The sequence below is a fragment of the Rattus norvegicus genome, chromosome 14 (genome assembly GCF_021556685.1).
Source record: "Rattus norvegicus strain SHRSP/BbbUtx chromosome 14, alternate assembly SHRSP_T2T, whole genome shotgun sequence".
NCBI classification, from domain to species: Eukaryota; Metazoa; Chordata; class Mammalia; order Rodentia; family Muridae; genus Rattus; species Rattus norvegicus.
Window position 1 is genome coordinate 2,300,394 of NC_141547.1, and position 21,721 is coordinate 2,322,114.

The 21,721-nt window shown below is 46.0% G+C and overlaps 1 protein-coding gene across 20 annotated transcripts in view; it reads right to left on the bottom strand.

Annotated features, from left to right (window-relative positions):
• The window catches only part of Brdt (bromodomain testis associated), a 56,113-nt gene extending 36,249 nt beyond the window's left edge, over positions 1-19,864 (bottom strand). For 13 of the 20 annotated variants that reach the window (XM_087582780.1, XM_087582779.1, XM_087582778.1 and 10 more), the window contains exons 1-5: positions 19,641-19,852; positions 5,370-5,509; positions 4,558-4,797; positions 2,251-2,388; positions 986-1,100 (exon numbers count right to left, since the gene is read on the bottom strand). In XM_087582780.1, the coding sequence (XP_087438906.1) occupies positions 986-1,100; positions 2,251-2,388; positions 4,558-4,746 (442 nt within the window). In that variant the 5' untranslated portion in view covers positions 4,747-4,797; positions 5,370-5,509; positions 19,641-19,852. 20 annotated transcript variants of the gene reach the window in all.
• Between the last annotated feature and the right edge of the window lie 1,857 nt (positions 19,865-21,721).

Here is a 21,721-nt window from a genome sequence, read left to right on the forward strand (position 1 = left end):
CAACCATCTGGATTCCCAATGGATTTGACAACTCCTTCTGGTCTCCATGGGAATACACATATATCGTGCCTCATATTTCCTTTCTTAAAAAGCATCTTTTCAGTTCAAATATTATATAATTTATAATTAAATGGCTGGAATACAGATTATGGTGAGTATCATTCATGCACGACTGATTGAGAAAACCCTCACAAGTAGACATAACCCATCTTAAAATGTGTCAACAATAAAGAAAAGGTACACACACAGTACATTAATGAAAATGATGTCAAGCAAGACCTGCTATAATCTTCTGTGTTTCAGCCTTTTAACTATAAATTGTTTAACATTTGCGAACACAAAAGATAAATATTTTTACTGATACAAAATCAATTAACACTTGATGATGCTCTATAGTAACCTATTTGAATATTAGGATTAGTTTTATATGTCTTCGTGTAAATACCATGATCAGCTCTGGTGGTACAGGCTGGTGATCCTGGCCACTCAAGGCAACTCAGAGAAACCCTATCTCAAAATATAAATCAAGAAAGGGGGTACAAGCTCAGTCAGGTAAATACTTTCAACTAGAGGAGAAAGAACTCTGAGACCCAACAACATTTCAATCTGAGCTACAGTCCATTTGGGCCCTCTTATCAACACAGCACGGTACAGACACAAGAGCCACCAAGAACAGCAACAGCCACTATAGTCAACCAGGTGACAATGTGCTAAATATCATCATGTGACCTAAACATGGCTGCACTCTTACATGACAGCCTACCCATGTCATTTAGGAGACTGTTTAAGTGGGCATATTGTTTCAAAGGAATTGGATATAGAAGAACTTCCACAAGTCTATGTCTTTTGAAGGATTCTGTTTTTTATTTATGTTTTGCTCTAACACACGGGTGCACACACGTGCACACACGGGCGAGTGCACATGCACACACATGCACACACGTGCTCCACAGAGCGTCACTGTTGACAGTGTGCTCTGTCTTACCTTTCTTCATTCTCTCCTTGCCACCCACAATCTGCTCTTCCTGTGGCATCTGAGACAGCTTCTGCATAAATAACTTCTCCAGAGCTTGGGCCATAACCACAATGTCATCTCCAGGCTAGAAAACATGTTGGAAACACGCTAAGCATGCGCGGGGTGGCTGCGGTGTCCCACTTCTCTGTGAGCATAGCTCAGCACTCTTCGGCAGGCCTTACCTCTTCCTTCTCTTCAGATCGTGTGGCAGGAAAGAACTTAGTTCTAACGCCAACCCCTCACCTTTACGAAAGGGTCGGAGTGACTTTGCTGACCAGCACAGCCATACACAAAGGGGCCTGCAGTTGGAATCTCCACTGCTGACTAGGCTGGCACTGCTGAGCAAAGCTCTTCTGAGGAAGTCAATGACCCTACACAGTCTGCACTCCTGTAGTGTTCCCCTGGGATTCCTGTGCTGCTGAGGAAAACAAAGCTAAGTGAACGTGAGAGCTGCCGTCTGACTGACACCCTGATAAAACAAAACCTCCTTGGGTTCTGTCCTCAGAGCTGCAAAGGGTGTCATTAAGTTTCCACCTTAGGGGATAGCTAGAAAATGTAACCAAGTGAGCGTGTCATCAGGTGCTCAGCCATGACTAAGACATCAAGAGGACAGAGGAAACCCTGCACGATGGCCACAGAGAGCCAGCCCACCAGTGCGGCTTCCTTTTCTTCTTGAGACAGCGTCTCACACTGTACTCAAGCTGTCCTTAAACTCACAGAATCCCCCTGCCTCAGTCTCTCAGGTTACAGTCTGGCTTTGGTCTTTTACTTTTTCTTGGCTCTTTAGCTTTAGGTAGAAATACAGCCAGTGGCTGAAAACAAGTTGAGCAAACAGATTAATTATGAAAATGATGAAATCCAATGAGAACATTTTTCTTAAAATATGCAAATTAGGGCCAGTGAGATGGCTCAGAATTCGTAAAACCACTTTCCATATGAGCCTACGGGCCTCAGTCCACTGTAGCAGAAGATGAAGCCTTGACCGTTACACATGTTCACACACCAAGAGAAAGATAACCAAATATTACAAAACCAGCATATGTAATAAAAACGTGTAAGCTGAACAAGATGGCCATGCCTCTAACTCCAGCATCCAGAGGCTTGGGCAGGAGGATCTCGACTTTGAGGTCGGCCTACGGAAACTGAGTTTCAGACTGTCCCTCCCCAGGCCCCTCAACAGCAGCACAGAGCATTTCTAACCGGGACCCTTGTTAGTGTAAGCAGCAGACCCGCACCTTGTTGTATAAGTAGCAGTTTGAGAACATCGTGTTGAAGTCTCCCACGCATTCGGAAGCCTTCTCGTAGTACCTGTTTTCCAGCCGCTTCTTAATTGTACTTAAATCCATTGGCGTCTCTATGATGGTGTAATAGTCCTGTAGGTTTGAACAAGGTCTATTAGAATGAGGCGGGGGGTGTAGTTCAGAGGTAGAGAGCTCACATAACAAGAACAAGACCGTGGGCTCCATCCTCAGCACCACAATAAATATACCAATAAATATAGCTCAGTGGTATGCATCCTTGTTCAGTATGCTTTAAGGCCTTGGGCTCAGTACAGTGCCATTACATACAATAGCATTACAACTATTGACTTAAACCATTTACACACTGTCCACCTCTAACTAAGGAGTTCAGACTGTCACCTTTGTTAACGGCCTGGAAGCCAGAGCCTTTAGGAACAAAAACCAAGGCTAGTGGTCACAGCATGACGTTTCAGAGGGAAGGAAAAGCTTCTAAAGATGACGAGGCGGGCAGCGCTGACAGGTTGCTCAGACCATAAAGATGCCCACCACTAACCTAACCACCTGACTTGGCACTGCAGGACCCACGTGGTGGGAGGCAAGGACAGACAGACTCCCAAAATACATCCTCCAACTCCCATGCTCCTGCCTTGGTATATCTGCATGCACATATGCAAATAAATGATGAAAACAACTTAGAGGATTTGGTGAAAACAAGATTTTAAATTATTTATTTTTGAAAAAATACAAAAGGAAGGGGCTGGGAGCAGGCAGTATTTATGGAACCTGACAGACTCGGGAAAATCCCAGTTCCCCGACTCACTGTGTCATAAATCATTCTGTTACTACATGACTAAACACTTCAAGTGAGACTTAAAGTTGAATGTGATGTGTGACACAAAAAGCCTTCACAGAGGAGGTCAACTGGACCACCATTCTTCATTAGAAGGATGCCATGGCATGTTATAACAAGAAAACTTACACAATTCATCTTGAACTGTTAACATGAGAATATCGACATTCAGAACATTAATTTCATTTTGGGAGTGAAGGAGAGATCATTTAGGGCAATCTTCAGGAGTCCTGAATAATCAAGTGTGTGATTATGTATATTTTACAATATTAATAAGTTAAACATTTTTATATGTATGAATACTTTGCCTGCATGTAAATCTGTGGAGTGTATGTGTGCCTGGTGCCTGCAGAGGCCTGAGAAGGTACTGGATCCCTAACATTCCCAGTGGATCTCCACCAGGTCACATTGGATCTCTGGAACCGAGTTACAGTGTCTGCCGCCATATGGGTGATGGGAATCCAATCCAGGTCCTCTGGGGGAGCACTGTTGCTCTTAGCACTGAGTCGCTCCAGCTCCAACTAATTTTTTCTTATAGATAGTTGTAGGCTTTTCTCTTTAAAATTGACATGTAAAATACCCAAGCAGATGAACAATGAAGTCAACAGGCTGTGGACAGGGAGACAACTCAGTGGTAGGAGTATGAGCTGTACACGCCTGATGGCCTGAGCTGTAGCTCCTGGAGCCACACACCTGCGATCTCAGGTGGGGCGGTACACATTTACTATATCATGTGGTGAATGCCTATGCTTTTCAATATGGCTTTTAGAATTTAAACTTGCTTCCTCTGAAGCTTATCTCTGAAGGGAATTTATGGGCCTGCACTTCCCAGTGTTATCTGAGAAAGGCTTGAATGTAGCATCTTCCATGACCCCCATCTCCCACCTTCCACACAAGACTGTGCAGGCTGGGGGCTCTGACACCTGCAGGGGCTGCAGCTGAATTTGGCTCCTGCGTCTTGGTGACAGTTCTCTCCCACATTTCATCTTGGTGACAGTTCTCACCTCTCCCACATTTCATCACCAAATGCCATTCCTAATTGAGGTGCTTTATGCAAACACAGACTAAGTCTCCATAGGTTGTACCTTGATACTGAATTTGTCCTTTTGGTCCACTACCATGTGACTTCAGGGCTTCTTAGAAGGCTCCCCTTCTGCTAGATGCAAGCACCTGAGAGCTGAGCCAGTGATGGCTTAGTAGGGAAAATACTAACCCCATGGGTCTGACAACCTGAACTCAGTCCCTGGAACCTAGGGTGGAGGAAGAGAATTGACCCCACCCCAAGCTGTCCTCCGACCTACACGGGTATCTTGAAATGTGCATACACACGCACACACGCACACGTACGTACGTGCACGTACACGCGCACACGCGCACACACGCACACACACACACACACACACATGAATTAAAGAATAAAAGCAGAAGTTAACACGTCATAAGGTGCTCACAGGCAGCTTGAGCTTCGCGGCATCCACAGGCTGTTGAAACGGCCAGGAGAAACTGTGTTTCCACAGCGCCTTCAGGACGACTCTCTGCAGGAACTGCAGCTGGTTGGTCAACCGCCCAGTTTTCTTAGCATTTATGTACTCTGGTGGAGGGGGGTTAACAATAGCCATTTGTCGACTTGGCAGAGACATTCTCAACTACTTCAGATCCTGGTATCTTCAAGGTGTCTACGAGAATATGTCCTGAAAAAAAAAAAAAAAACAAAACCTGAGTACTTTAAAATGGCTGTTTATAAGAGCCCAGAGGGTTTACCAAGAGACAAAGTAGCTTTGTTTTGCTGTTTTCTCGACAGGGTCTCACTGTGTTGGCCACTTCTTGGCTGGCCTGGAGCTCACAAAGGTAGCACACCACCAAGCCTGGCTTTGTGTTGCTGCTGTCTTGGGGATAATGTCTCAGATCTTACTATGTATGTAGTGCAGACCAGTCTCAGATAAGACTTTCCTGTTTCAGTATTGTTAGGATGAAAGGCACAAACAGGTCACACAGCTGAGATACTGCACATTGTTTAAATGATGCTTTACAAATGTCCAGGCATGGTGCTGCACACTTTTAGTCCTAGTACTCTGGAGGCAGAAACAAGCAGAGCTCCTAAGTTCAAGGCCAGCCTGACTATATATATATATATATCGAGTTCCAGGTCAACCAAGGCTACACAGTAAAAGCCTGTGTCAAGGACATGCCCTTCCCTAAAAACCCTCACATCTTAGGCTAGCAATGAAAAGGACAAGTGACAAATTTTTAAACAAACACTAACCTTTTTTACACAAATACTGTGCATTGTTTCAGTAGGTATGTCTTGGTCTTAGATGGTTTAAATGGTTTCAACACTTCACAGAATTTCTTTCTGTTCTTCAAAAATACAAATTGAGGCCTTAGCAGGAAGTCTACAAATTCCTAAGGAGAAAAGGACCAGGAATGTTAAAGGTTAGGTGTCCTACAGTTATTCCCTCAACATAGGGCAAAGATTGAAGGAGTTTTTGGCTAATTCCCCCAACCCCTGAAAATATTCTTGTGATTTAAATAATTTAAAATTCCAATTCATCAACACCCACAAGTTGTCCTCTAGCCTTCACTTGTGTGTGTGTGTGTGTGTGTGTGTGTGTGTCTGTGCGTGCGTGTGCGTCCATGCAATTCAAGGGGCCTAGCAGCATACCTCAGTGGCAGAAAGGTGGGCTGAGGCAGGCCTCGGCCCTAGTCCAAGCCTCAACACTAACAACAAAAGGAGAACCCAGTGTTCAGATCTGGCTCTTTGGCGCACATTGCTCTATCTGAGATGCCTGGACGGTGGTATTGTGCAGAGACAAGAGCTCATACTCTTGTCAGCTCAGTTCCTCCAGTCAGTCTACATTTGACTTGTGTAAAGTCCATTCAGAAACAATCCTAACCAAGTCCTTGGTCTACTATGACTGCACATATTCATATCTCCATCTCCTTATCTCACAGAGCTCAAATCCTACATCACTGAACAATCCCTATCCCACCGAGTCTCGTCTCCCCACCCTTGGTACCCACAACTTGTATTTTTTTTAAACATTTATTTATTATATATAAGTAGCTGTCCTTAGACACACATCAGAAGAGGGCATCAGATTCCATTACAGATGGTTGTGAGCCACCATGTGATTGGTGGGAATTGAACCCAGAACCTCTGGAAGAGCGGTCAGTGCTCTTAACCTCTGAGCCATCCCTCCAGCCCCCACAGCCTGTATTTCTGCTGTTGTTATTACCCCAGGATCAAGGTCTCTCTCATTGCTCAGAAGAGCCTTGAACTTCTTGAGAGCTGGGGTCCAGGCCTGCAGCACAAGACCCCAAGCTGACTCTTCTGTTTCTATGAAGTGCACCACTCCAGATGTTACATGTGGGATCACACAGCAGTCACCTTATTTTTCATTACATTTGTGTGTGCATGTGTGCATGTGTGTGTGAAGGTCAGAGGATAACTTGTAGGAATCATTTCTCTTCACCATGTGGGTCCCAGGGATTGAACTCAGGCTGTCAGGCTTAGCAGCCAGCACATTTACCTGCTCTGCCATTTTGTGAGCACTTTATATTATTTTAATTAGTTCAAAATCCTCAGTCCTTAATCCGTGTTTACAGAATACATCAGATTTTCTTTCATCCTCTTTCCTTTGCCATGTAGTCAGGGTTAGCCTGGAATTTGCAAACTTCCTGTTTCAGATTCTCCAGGGCTGGGATCGCAGGTGGGTTTCAGCCACCACCCCACCCCACCCCACCCCCACCCTTTTGTGGTGCTGTAGATTGAACTCAGGACAATGTTCATGCTAGGTAAGAAACCTACCCTGATCTATATGTGACCTCAGCTTCCATTTCCTTCAAAAGTTGGTATTTTTAAATAATTTCTTATGTATGTGTATGTGTGAGTGTATAGCTATTGTACAGTTAACACTTCTTATGTGTGTGTGTGTGAGTGTATAGCTATTGTACAGTTAACACTTCTTATGTGTGTGTGTGTGAGTGTATAGCTATTGTACAGCTAACACTTTTTTTTTTTTCAGAGCTGGGGACCGAACCCAGGGCCTTGCGCTTCCTAGGCAAGCGCTCTACCACTGAGCTAAATCTCCAACCCCCAGCTAACACTTCTTATGTGTGTGTGTGTGTGAGCGTATAGCTATTGTACAGCTAACACTTCTTATGTGTGTGTGTGTGTGAGCGTATAGCTATTGTACAGCTAACACTTCTTGTGTGTGTGTGTGAGTGAGCGTACAGCTATTGTACAGCTAACACTTCTTGTGTGTGTGTGTGAGTGAGCGTATAGCTATTGTACAGTTAACACTTCTTATGTGTGTGTGTGTGTGAGCGTATAGCTATTGTACAGCTAACACTTCTTGTGTGTGTGTGTGTGAGTGAGCGTACAGCTATTGTACAGTTAACACTTCTTGTGTGTGTGTGTGTGTGTGAGTGAGCGTACAGCTATTGTACAGGCGTCCTCAGTGGCCAGGCAAGGCAAGAAGGCATTGGATGATACCAGGATGAGGCAAATCATGAGCCATTCAAAATGGAAGCATCGATTGAAGTCTGGAGGCACCAAGAGCTCCTAAGACTCTGTCAGCTCTCTAGCCCTTCTTCCTTTTTAAAGCTGCGTGATATTCCATTGTGGACACTGCATCCTACCTTCACCATCAGCAGTGCAAGCTGCTTCTGCATTTTGGGGACTGTGTGCAGTACTCAGTGCACACAGATATTGATGCTATGGACAGAGACATAAGCAGAGTGCCCAGGAGGATGGCTCGGTCACATGGTGCTAGTCTAGCTTTTCTCGCTCTCTAGTGTATGAGAACCAGTTTTAGTTTTTGAAAGTTCTGTATTTCTGAAGCACAGCGAAGATGGAATACCACTTGGCTGAAATGAATTAATTTCAGGTCATTATCAGTCTTCAGTCTGGTCTACTCTTACCTCTCGTGTTATCTGAAACACTTCAAGCCTGGTGCAGACACAGCATTACTTGCTATGCACTACAGCTCCCTCATTACTATGCGTATAAGGCTTATTCAGGAACTGCTCTCTTCACTTAAACCAATTCACTGCAGGAGAAATGCTCTGTTCTTTCCTGTTTTAGTTCTCCTTGAGCAAGGTCTCACTGTGTAGACCAGGACTGTCCACCTTGCCAAAGCTTCCCGCCTCAGCATCCCAAGATCCCAACATCTATTGTTATTGCACAAACCATTCACACCCACCTCACTCATGTCATGTCAGATTTTAGGGTCATTTGACACTGTTGTCAAAACGTGTGAGTAATATATGAATGTTTATGCCGTGCATGAACCTGGAAATGACATCAACAAGTCACATGTACATGCCATGCATGAATCCAGACGTGACATCACTGAGTCATACATACATGCTGTGCATAAGTGCACAAGTGAAGCTACTAAACCACGTGCCACCTGCTTTCAGACTGTGCAAACCGTCTCCATCTCCGTATCAGTGTCTCATCCTACTCCACATTAACCGTGTGTGCACAAGAGAGAGGCGCAAGTGTGAGGCTGACTGGTGCCTCTCTGAAGACATGTGGCTCCTCTTTGTGTTTCCTGCCCCTCGGCACTGTCCACCAAGCACACGAGGCACTGTGACCACATTTCTACTGTTCTGTCTGTCACTATCACGTATTTTGAACACAAAGCCTTTGCTGTCATGTAGTGCAAATATCTTCCGCTACTGTGCAAATATCATACAGTTTCTCTTGGTTTTTTGGTTTTTTTTTTTCCTTTCTATTCTTTTTTTTTCTTTTTGAGACAAGGTTTTATGTAGCTCAACCTAGCCGCATAAAACTGAAGATAACCCAGAAGTCTTAAGGCTTCTACCTCTCAAGAGTCGGTCATGGGCATATACCACCAAACTTGGCTTTGTGGTTGGTGGGGGGGATGAAAGGGGGAGGGACTTATGTATCCCAGCTTACTTCAAGTTAGCATATAGTCTAGGATGGTTTTGAGTTCCTAATTTTTCTGCTTTTTCCTTCCAATTGCCACCTATTTAATTCTTCCCTTCCTTCCTTCCTTCCTTCCTTCCCTCTCCTTCCTTCCTTTCTTTCTTCCTTCCTTCCTTCCTTCCTTCCTTCCTTTCTTTCTTTCTTTCTTTCTTTCTTTCTTTCTTTCTTTCTTTCTTTCTTTCTTTCTTTCTTTCTTTCTTTCTTTCTTTCTTTCAGACAGGGTCTTATTGAAGCCCAAATGAGCCTAAAACTCAAAGCCATCCTCCTAAGTACTGGGACGACAGGTGCGAGCCTCCTGGTACTCTTACTGGTGTTTGTAGAGGACGGGAAGTTGCTGTTCAAGAAGTGGTGAGCAGAAGTAGTCTCTTAGGGAAAATGTACCCTTTCAAAGTGTTAAATGCAAACTTTACACCTAAAAGTATCAGTGACAAGGAAGCCTAGACACCGGCTTTAAGAGTTATTTATTATTGTATGAGCACATGCATGGCTGCACACATGGACATGTACACATGCTTACACAGGTCAGAGGAAAACCACTAGCCAGTTCTCTCTTTCCAGAGTGGATTCTGGAAACTTAAACCTGACCGGCAGGTTTACCTTCTGAGCCATCTCATCAGCCCCAAGTTCTTATATTAATAAATTACTTTAAAAGTACTTTATCAGCTTCTCTTGAAAATAACATCTATCTTTATTTCCATTTAAAACTGTACCAGGAGCTGAAGTGTGAGTTTAGTGGCAGAGCACTTACTTACCTTGCATGTGAGGTCCTGAGTCTGGTCCCCACCAATACAGAGATACCCACAATCCCAAGTTGGTTGATGACTGATAGGTGCTATAAATGATCATACATATTATTAGCCACCTCTAGGTGCCTAACATCTGCCTACATGTGGTTGGTGGCCATCCGTGGGACAGTGGAGACACAGAGCATTTATTATAAGGAATTACAGGAGCTGGAGAATCGGCTCAGTCATTAAGAGTATGTACTGCTTTCCCAGAGGACCTGAGTTCAGTTCCTCACACTGGCATTGGGTGGCTCCCAACATAACTCCAGCTCCATGGCATCCAGCATCCTCTTCTGGACTGTGTGGGCACCGGCACCCAGGCTATATAGACAGATACGTAAATTAAAATCAATTTTAAAGCCTCGTCAAAAAGGAAGGGATTAAATTGCAGGGACTGGGGAAAGTTCAGTCAGTTGAGTGCTTTGCCACACAAATACCCTCATTGAAAAGCAGGGAGAGGTGAAGGAGCCTCTTACAATCTTAGTGTTGGGGAAGTGAACAAAGCAAGATTCCTGTGCTCTCCGTACACCTGCTCTAGCCGAACTGGCGATCCTATCTCAAGGTGGATAGCATTCATAAAGACTACACCCAAGGCTCCCCTCTGGTCTCCACGTGCATGGGTAGACGTGGGTATACGTATGCGCGCACACGCACGCGCACGGACACGCGCGCACACGCACACACGCGCGCACACACACGCACGCGCGCACACACACACACGCGCGCGCGCGCGCACACGCGCGCACACACACACACACACACACACACACACACACACACACACGTCACAGCTTCTAAACTGTTCTAAACTTCCAGGGGCCAGGATTATTGATCCTCCAACCTCTTTTTCCCCCCACTCTGTCTCTTTGGAGTAGCCATAGCCTTCATTAGTTTCGGGGCTGCCCAGCCTCTGAGCCAACACCGTCAGGCCTGAGAGGTTCTTTCATCCAGATTCACAGTCACATTCTAAACAGGCATGGAGCCCTGTCCGTCCTCCCCAGGTCCAACGCACACGTGACCCACTACTCTGCTCTGCCTCAGGTTGAGCATCAGTGGAGAGACCTAAGGTCTGAAACGCTCCAGAATCCGGACAGTTCAGCCTCAACCTGACACTATGCCTGGACAATTCTATGTCTGACTTCATGGAACAGAATGTGGTAAAAATGCAAACACGCTAAAAATGCTGTTATAAAACTATATTTGTGTATATGCATAAACATTGCTCATACATGGAACATAAGTGCATTTAATGTTGCTGGCTGAAGATCTCACTATATTAATTATATGCAAATATTTCCAAATGTGAAATTCAAAACGCTTTTGGTTCCAAGAGTTTTCAAAAAAGGAGAGACTGGAAACACAAGGGACTTCAACATAATAGAGGGGATTCACAGCCAACATCAACCCAAAGGGACTTAAACTCAAAGCAGTACTATAAAATCAGGAACAAGACAAGGAAGATTCCAAACAGATCCATGTTTGTCGTCCTGCACAAACCTCAACTCCAAATGCATCAGGACCTCAACATGAGCCCAGAGACACTGAACCCAATCAGAGAGAAAGTGGGATAGGCCTGAACTCATCAACACAGCAAATGGCTTCCTGAGCAGAGCACCCTCAGCACAGGCACCGAGAACAGCAATTAGTACGTGGCACCTCATGAAACCAAGATGCTTCTGTATGGTGACAGATACCAGCACTGGGACAAAGGGGCAGCCCACAGAATAGGGAATTCTCATCGGCTACTGCACATCTGGTAAAGGACTAATATCTAAAATATAAAAAGATATGAAACAACTGGACATCAAGAAAACAACCCAATTTAAAAATGGAGTACCAATCTAAACAGGAAGTTCTCAAAAAGACAAGACACAAATGGCTGAGCAGCACCTAAGGAAACGGCCAGCATCCGCACCTAAAGAAACGGCCAGCATCCGTGGTCACCAGGGAAATGAGAGCAGAGGTTTCATCTTATACCCATCCGAACAAGCAACACTAAGAACACTGACAGCTCCTGCTGGGCAAGCATGTGGAGCAAGGGTGTTGGGACACTCATTCACTACTAGAGTACAAGCTTGTACAGCCACTGTGGAAATCGGTGTAGTGGTTCCTCAGGGAGCAAGGCATAGATCTACCTCAAGACCCAGCTATACTACTTTTTGACATATACCCAAAAGACTCTACATCCTACTGCAGAGACCCTTGCTCTAAACAATGCTCATAGATACTGGATTTGTAATAGCCAAGAATTGGACATAGCAATAGATGTCTGTCTGTGGATGAATGGATTAAAAATGCGGTGCATGTACACAGTGGAATATTACTCGGCTGTTAAAAATGTAGTGCATGTACACACAGTGGAATATTACTCAGCTGTTAAAAATGTGGTGCATGTACACAGTGGAATATTACTCAGCTGTAAAAAACAAAATAATGAAATTCACAGGAAAATGGCTAGAGATAGAAAAAAAATCATTCCTAGTGAGGTGATCAGATGCATAGAGACAAAGGAGGTGCAGGTGGTAGTAATTCACATATGTGGATCTTAGCTGTTCTGCCTTCAGTAAACAGGGCACAATACATACAACCACAGACGTGATTACAGAGTAAAGGGCTGAGGGGAGGGAAAGATCTCTCTAGGAAGGGGAAATAGAATACAGTTATGGATGGACAATGGGAAGAGAGGGCAGGGACAGGAGGATCAAATAGGGTGGGGACACATGTGGGGTTGGGGACAGCTAAAGGTAAGGGCCATTTGATGAGTTGTATGGAGACACAAAACAGCAGAAGTTTCTTAAACATGGCAAACACTGTTGCTGACAAGGACATTTACAGAACTCACAGTACATGGGAAGAGGTCATGCTGGGGCCTAAGCACAGCCTTCACCCCATTCACTTGTGTTCATGGTACCAGAAGACATTCTGAACATTACTAGCCAAGAGAGGTAAACACAAACCAGCCACAAACCCTGAGTCTACAACTGTGGCCTGACTTAAGATCTACACTGGTGGCACCAAGCTTGTGGACATAAACACTGTTGGAATTAAGGCCTACTCCATGAGATGGAACCATGCCCGACACTGCCTGGATGACCAAGAACCTGACACTAGATAGGTCATGGACCTAGAGTAAACAAAATACCATAGTTCTGCTGCAGGAACAGCAATAGAATGACTCCTGGGGATGAGGACACTCGCTGAGCCCAGGTCAGCACCTCACTTGTCTTCAAAGAAGTTTCTTCCTGCACTCAGTGGGAGCAGAGACCCACAGTGTGCAGTACGCAGAGTGAGACACCTGGGAACTCGGTCTTTCATGTCTAGGCTCAGCAAACCCCATGGAGCCGGAGGGAACCAGTGGGAATGGAGGACACCAAGGGAATGAGGCCTTCTAGACCCAACAGGACTGACACAGATAGAACTCGGAGAGACTGTGACAGCACTAACAGGTTCTGCACAGGTCTCAGTTAGACAGGGTCCCCGTGCTGAGAGGAAGCAGACACAAGCCCCTCTCCATACTAAACCAGAAGCTATGTTCAACTTAACCCACCTGCAAAGGAAAGCTTAGTTTTCCCCAGGGGAGTAAAATTCAAACCAGGCCCGATGCCCTGCAGTAGGTGGACGACACAGTGAACTTAATCGTCCTTTGGAGGGTTTCTGACTCCTATCTCTGCCTGGGCAGCTTTTTTGACCGTATTGATCTTTTGCTTATATTTTATGGTTTATGGTTTTATGGGTTGTCTGTGTGTGTTTCCTGTGCCTTTTCTCGGGTTCTTTTTCTCCTGCTTCTTTGCTTTGTCCTATTCTGGTTTGTTCTATTCTCATTTTTTAATTATTATGTTTTTCTGTTTTCTAATGAGTGTGAAAAGGAAGAGTGTGGATTTGGTGGTGGGGATGTGGGGAGGATCCGAGAGGAGTTGGGGGATAAAAACTGTAATCAGAAAAAACTGTGAGAACATCTATTTTCAGGAATAAATAAATCAAGAAAATTTAAAATAACCCAGTCAGGAATCTTAGCCTAAGCAACTATACCAGAGAGGAAGGAATACAGGGAGGGAGGGAGGAGGAAAGGGAGGGAGGGGGAGGAAGAGAGGGTAGTAAGGGAGGGCTGGGGCTGCAGCGGTGGGGGCACACATGCTTGTGTGTGCGAGAGTCTAAGCTAAAGCCCACCCCAAGTAAACCACCGCCACCAAGAAAGCAAGAAACTGATGCCATTTACAGTAGCATTTAAAGGATTTATTTTTATTATTTTAGGGGTATGAACTTGGAGGAGGCTGGGCGGGGGGTACATCACATGAATGCAAGTCCACAGAGGTCAGAAGTAGCAGATGCTCCTGGAGCTAGGGTTCCAATCCCAGGAAGAGCAGTACACACCCTTAACCACTGAACCACCTCTCTAGTGCCTACAATTGCATTCTAAAGGCTGGAAGTGTGGCTCAGTGGCAAGTGCTTATGTAGTAGGTAGGGCGAAAATAATAAAGTTGTTCTGAACAAACTTAGCCAAGGAGTGATGTCTGTCTACTGGAGTGTAAAAGAAGTGTAGATGGGAGACAGAGCCTGTTCGATGGCTCCAGTCAGGAAAGGCCAAAACTGTGCCAAAACTGACCACTGGAGTTTTATCCTTGGGACCCACGAGGGGTAAGTAGAGAAATGACTATCGTGAATCCTGTTCTGTTCAATAAGGGCCACACCCAACAAACAAACAAACTAAATACATTGAGTTTAAAAATTATAAAACAACTAAAGAGAACCTTAGGAAGAAAGTGAAAAGAGTCCCCCCCAGAGGAGGCTCAGTGGTTAAGGAACCTGGCTCCTCTTCCTCTTCCAGAGGACAAAGGTTTAGCTCCTGGCACCACATGGAGGCTCACAACCATCTGAGACTCAGTTCAGGGAGTCCTACTCCCTCTTCTGACCTGTGAGGACACGGCATGCAACACACTCACACACGCAGCCAGAACACTCACACACCTAAAGTAAAAGGTTAAGCGTTGAAGAGACAATCACATGGAAAGATGCCCCACTCCGTGTGCATGGAGCAGGTCTAGCTGTTCAATGTCCCCAAAGCGCCTTCCTCTCTCCCTAGAACTCAAGGTGAGGAACAGCACAGCCTTGGCTCAGACTAAGGGATTTTCTGACGAGGAGGAGCTAGGGGTTGGAGAGACGGCTCAGCAGTTAAAGCACTGGCTGTGCTTACAGAGTGATTGATTCCTAGGACACACACTTAGAGGCTCACAACCATTTAACTGCAGCTCTAGGAGATCCACCGTCTCTTCTAGACCCCGAGGGCACCGAACACGTGGGGCACAACCACACACACAGACAAAACACCATATGCATAAAGGAAACTGAATCGGGAAGCATGTGAAACAGCTGGCCCACGCTGCTGTGTGACCGGTACCTCAGTGTCACTTTCCAAGATCAGAGTTGTCTTATATTTGCCCATGTCTTCACTGTCATTAATCAGACTCAGGAAAAACAAATAAAAACAAAACCCCCAAACCAATTTCAAAAAATTCTAAGGACAAGGAGCCAAAGCTCCCAGAAGGCCACAGGCCACAAGCCGTCCAGCACTGGCAGGCCAAGAAGTCACAGGGGAAGCAGTGCTGCGGTGAGAACACAAAACAGGCTGGAAAAACGTTCCCACCACCAAACAAAATAGAGAGTCAATGCCATCTCTGTGAAAACTACAGAGACACCTCACAGACAAAGGGAAACTTCTAAAGTCAGTATAAACTACACAAGAGGGCAAGTGGCCAAGACAATGTAAAGAATGAAAGAATAAAGCTAGCTTTAAACTATGCCACAAGGCTATAGGAAGCAAAATCATTTGGCCCTGTCACAAACAGAGCAGGAGCCTGACCCGGATGGAATGCCTGTAATCCCAGCATTCCGGCACAAGCATGAGGTCAGCAGATCATCCTTTCCTACTCTCTGGGCTCAAGGTCAAACCCAGTTACCTGAGAACCTGTCTCATATAAAAGAAAACCAAATATATGGGAAAAGAAGAATAAAAAATAAAACTCAAACTCCCCAAGTTAGGCATGGTGGTACACACATTTAGTAATAGCACTGGAGAGGCAGAGGCAGGTGGATCTCCATGAGCTCCAGGCCAGCCAGAGCTACAGTGAGAGCCTGTCTCCAAACAGATGCACAGACAGTACATCAGAATAGAATCCCATACATAAATCCATACATAAACCTTTAGGAAAACTGCAAGTCCACACCTCAGAGAGCATTTGCATGCATGTGCATATAGATGCACATGCCTATACATAAATATAAGTCCTAGTAAACAGGACAGTGTGGGTTGAATCCACAGGACTGAAAAAGCAAAAACAAGAGCTAGAGAAAGAGCTTATCATTCAGAGTATTTACTACTCTAACACAGGACTCACGTTTGATTCCTAGCACCCTATAGGGCAACTCACCACCTCCTCTAACTAGTTCTAGAATGTCTGATAGTTGCACAGACACCTGCTCTATGCACACATACCCACACAGGCAGACACATAATTTAAGAAAAAGATAAATCTTTACAAAGACCTCTGGAGAAAACTTAATGTACATGTGAAAGAAGTCAATCTCATTAGTTGCACTGTGTTGTAAACCTGTGATCCAGCACTGGGAGTGCAACAGGGTCATTCAAGGACATCTCAGTTACACAACAAGTTTAAGGACAGAGTGAGCTAAATGGGGCCTGTTTCAAACAAGTAGCATTTCTGGGTTGATGGCTTTAAGTTTTGATAGGTGCTTGCTTTGTACTGGTTGTTTTGACAGTTTTAAAACCATAAACAAGCCTAAACATTTATATTTCCATGGAAGAGAGTGTCCTTGGCTATTTCAAAGTCACCCCTGAGTGCATTACACATTCCGTTTAAAATGTACAAGTGGATGAAAGAAGTTCCGGTGACACCAGTAAGGAAAAACCCACCACTGTCCGAAGGGCTAAGAGGCAAAGATTTTCCCATCTCTGGTTTGAGATCCCTGAAGGGCCAGCTCCTCAGGAAGCCAGGGCAGGGACACCACTGCAGGCCAGAAGTTGGCAGAGCCTGTCTCCTTTAGAGCAGTGGCTGGGCATGAGGGCCCTAGGACCCCTTGGTAGGGCACTAGCCTAGCACAGACAGCTCTGGGTTTGCTTCTAGGACCACACTTGAGGTGTAAAGCGCAGTCTCAGAAAGGAATTCTCCAGAACCAGACTTCAATTAGGACAAACAGGTGCTTTTCCTCCCTCCTTCCCTCCTTCCCTCCCTCCCTCCCTTCCACATAAGTAAGGAAATGGCCTGTCGATAACTTAATTTCCACCAGGAATATGGCCAGGGGAGCTATCATAGTTAAAGCATTGAGGTTTCCTTTTCAAATTTTATGACTCAACTACATTTGGATTATGTAGATAAGATAATGTCAAAAGTTGGCCATGCCTGTGAGATGCTGGGACATGCCCCCTCACCCTCAGTGATCCCTGCTTCCTTCTTTTCCGTATCTTCAACTTATCTATACCAGTCTCTTGTCACATAAACTTAGTGTAGTCTGGCATAGACCAGTGATCCCAGCACTAGGAGGCTGAAGCAGGAAGACCACAGGTTTGAGGCCAGTCTGGACTACATAACAGACTTATTTCAAAACAAAACTTCTTTCCTTTTCTTCAAGACACATGATTAGAGTGTTACGATTAGAGTATTAATGTCTCTTCATACCCAGGCCTTGAAACACCATGAATTATCCTGACTCTTCCTTAAAACAATGTCTCACAATCCTATTACCTCCTTGGAGCCTCAGCGTTGGTTTGTGTATCTCACACAGAGCACCCCAATCTGCACTGTGAGCATTACCTGCTTCATACCTGGCTTCCTCCTCGCTCCTTACAACTTCCCCTACACTAGCACTCACCATGTTCAGTTCTTAAGTCCAATGGACTCGTACTTTACCTGACCAGACTGCGTGGCAGTCTGTCACTGGACTATTACTGTGACACTCCTAAAACTCTGTTTCCCAGGACACCATCTTCCAAATTCTATTTGTTCATCTGTTAAATATTTGTAAAGCACTTAGGATGCCAAAGCCCAATGTTACAGCTGAGGCTGGAGACTTCTTTCGGGTCCCTGTGAACAGATAATTATCACTTGACAAACATAAGTAGTGCTCTGACAGGAAAAATGGGGCACCGGGGAGCCAGAGAGGAAAGAGGGGCATCAGTTACCTCCCCTGTGACCATGGTCTACTGTGCTAACTTCTGGTCCCATTCTTAATCCCTCCCTTCCCTTCCCTTCCCTTCCCTTCCCTTCCCTTCCCTTCCCTTCCCTTCCCTTCCCTTCCCTTCCCTCCCCTCCCCTCCCCTCCCCTCCCCTCCCCTCCCCTCCCCTCCCCTCCCCTTTTCCTTTCCCTCTGGTCTCTGCCTCAGTCTCTTTTTCTCCCCTCTCCCCTTTCCCCAGGCTGGTCTCAAACTCACTCTATAGCCAAGGATGTCCTAGGATTCCTGATCCTCCTACCTGCACCTCCCAAGTGTTGCGATTATAGATGTTGGGCACCATGCCTGCCTATCCCCCTTAACTTCATAAAGTGAGTGTACTTCATTTTATGCCAACCTTAGACACCACAAGTTATTAAGTGCTTTCATACAGACTACTATCCTGTCCTACATACCAACCACTAGGTTCCATTTGGTTGCTTGTCACCCCCCACCTGTCCCCCATGAGCTCATGTAACAGAGATGTCCTCAGATTTTTGTCCAAGCATTTGCTTAAGACCAAACTTTTCAAAAGCCTGACCTTCGGGACACATAGATCCTTTGATAAATTGACACCTTACTCATTGTGAGACTTAGCTCTTGCTACTCCATCAATCCTACATTACACTAGCCGCTCAGAAATGAGCAGTTCTTGGGTTAGGGATATGTCCAGTGGTTAGAAGTGCTTATAGGACATTCCTGAGGACCAGCAGGCCAGAGAGCTGTGCAGACCCAGCATCCACATAACAGGCACATGGGCGCACGCACACACACACACACACACACACACACACACACACACACACACACAATTTCTTTTAAAACTCAAAAAGTCTTGTCAGGTGTAATGGTAAAAACATTTGTAATCCTGGCACCGGTGAGATGGAGGCAAGCAAGACCAGTTTGGACTACCGAGCCAAGCAATTATCCATGGTTCCACCTCACTCTATGTATTGACCTTTGAATCACTTCTACACCACAGCCGCCATTATCACTCTTAAATCCAACTTCCATCTGCTCTAGGAGATGGGGTTGTCTTTTGTGAGACACCTCTCTCGTTCCTTTCCTCATACCTGCTCCTTCCCGTGGTCCACAGGCACTCTTGTCCATGCACAGGCCTGTGCCTGGAGGTGGGGCACACAGCAGAGGGTCTGGTATATTCCAAAGTGCTCCATAGGGTAGGAGACTGAATCGAAGACCAGGATTTCCCTGCCCTCAATATCCACAGACACAGAACAGGCACAACAAAGGCGCTCTAAATATTCTCCCGCCTTCTCGAAACTACAGTACAGAAAATGGCCCGACACTCCAACCACGAAGGAACCGTTACGCCCCGGACTTTGCGCCAACCTCCTTCCAAGCCTTGAGTAGGAAGGCTAAGCACTAGAAGCGGGAAAAAGTGGAGAAAATGGTCCACAAGTTCGCAGCTGGTCAAGACCAAAGGACGGCGGCTCCCAGCTCCCCAGGGCTTCAGGCCGCACGCACTCGGTTGGGCAATGGCCTCCCAACTGCCCTCCCTGCGGCCCACTGCTCATGGGGGAGGGGAGAGGCAAAAAAAACGGTTATTCTCACCCAAAGAGCCGCCAGGGGCGGCCCCGGGGCCGAGCCTCTGTAGCAATGGTAGTACCTCTTAGGAAGGGACCTTATCCAATCACCCTCTCCGTTTGCACTAGATGAAGCAGTGCAGGGCCCTCGCTCCCGGCTCTCCACCGGTGGCCGCCAGCTCTCGCCCGGATGGCGGCTGTCAGCAGCCAGCGACTGGCGCCTTTATGGGACTCACCCGCGAGCCGCCTGCTGATTGGCCAGAGCCTGCCACGTGACTGTGCCTGCGCCTCAAACCCTGCGGAGGTGTGAGTCTGGTCTGTGGCAGCTGAGGCTTTGAAGGTAGGCTTCGTGGGTTGGGTGTATTCGCTCCCTACCGCAGTCCAGGAAGCGGTGGGCCTGCAAGCACAGTGGCTGAAAGAGGTTTGCTGTTTGCTTGCTTGACTGGTTTAGGTTCTGCAATTATTATTTACTATACTTTGTTTTCCAAAGGAGGAGGGTGGAATTACTAAGTTTTTATTCTGTATGCTTTCCGTGCAGAGGACAACCTCCAAGAGTCAGTTCTCACTGTCCAACCACGTGGGTCCCAAGGATAGCAACTCTGGTCATAGAGGTGCCGCTGGTGCCTTTAACCCATGAGCCATCTCCTTGGTCCAAGAGGTTTGCGTTCTCCTCATGGTCTGACCCTGTGTGTTTTTCTTCAGCCTTCCGCATAGCTCATGTCTCTAGTCTGAAATCGATAATAGACACAGCTTTGTTTTGTTCTTTTTGTTTGTTTTTTTTGCTGTTGTTTTGCTTTTTGTTTTTTTTTGAGATAGGGTTTCTCTGCGTACCCCTGGCTGTTCAGGGCTACGCTAACTCACCAACTCACACAAATCTGCTTGCCTCTGCCTCCTGAGTGCTGGGATTAAAGGCGTGGACCACCACAGCTGGGATACTCAGGGGCTTTAAAAAGGCTCTTATCACAGCCGCTTGAGATGATTTAGGAGTTTGAGTTTTAGTAACTACCTCCTGGTGTCTTGGGGCTTGGGGGCACTTTAAGTGTAACAGCCTAAAGCTGTGTTGAGCAGATTAGGGTTTTTTGTTTTGTTTTGTTTTGTTCCTTTGTTTTTATCCAATTGTAAAGTTCCCATTTGTTGTTTTGAGACGGGGTCTCAGGAAGTCTTGGCTGACCTTAAACTGGCTGTATAGATGAGGCCTGCATCAACTCACAGATCTGCCTGCCTGCTTCCTGAATGCTGGGATTAAAGGTGTATGCCTCAGGCCTACCTCCAAGTAGTCCTAGATGCACCAAGAAGAAAAGAGAGAACAGCTGGTGGTTGCCTTAACTTGCCAAGAAACATCTGAGCACACCAACAGCATCGTCTTCACCAGTGTGAAGGAAACACCAGACCGTGCTCTCAAAGGAAGCAGGGCAGTCCTCCCAACTAGAAGCTACAAATCTCCACACATGTAGCTGTCCCCACGGAAGGCCCTTCTCTCCAAAACACCAAAAAAAAAAAAAAAAAAAAAAAGGCTTACTTCAGACATAGAATTAGAAAGTACTCATTTTTCTTTTTTTTTCTTTTATTTGATTTTTTTTCCAGAGCTGAGGACCAAACCCAGGGCCTTGCGCATGCTAGGCAAGTGCTCTACCACCGAGCTAAATCCCCAACCCCTTATTTAATTTTTTTAACTTATGCACTGTACATCCTGCTCACAGCCCCCCTCCCAGTCACCCTCTCCCACCATCCCACGATCCCTTTCCCCTCTGAGTGGGTGGGGGCCCTCCTGGGTAACACCCCAACCCCAATCCCCGACACTTGGCATTTCAAGTCTCTGTGAGGCTAGGTGCCTCCTCTCCCAGTGAGGCCAGCCCAGCTAGAAAAATATCCCACATACAGGTAGCAGCTTTTGGAATAGCCGTTGTTCTAGGGGTTGGAGACAAACTTTTATGTTTGTCAAGTTGCACATCTGCCATATATGAGCAGGGAGGTCTAGGTCTTCGGCTGGCAGTTCAAGCCCCAAGGATCCAGGTTAATTGACTCTGTTGGTCTTTCTATGGAGTTCCTATCCCCTTCTACACCCACAATCCTTCCTCCTATTCTTCCATAAGAGTCCCCAAGCTCCAT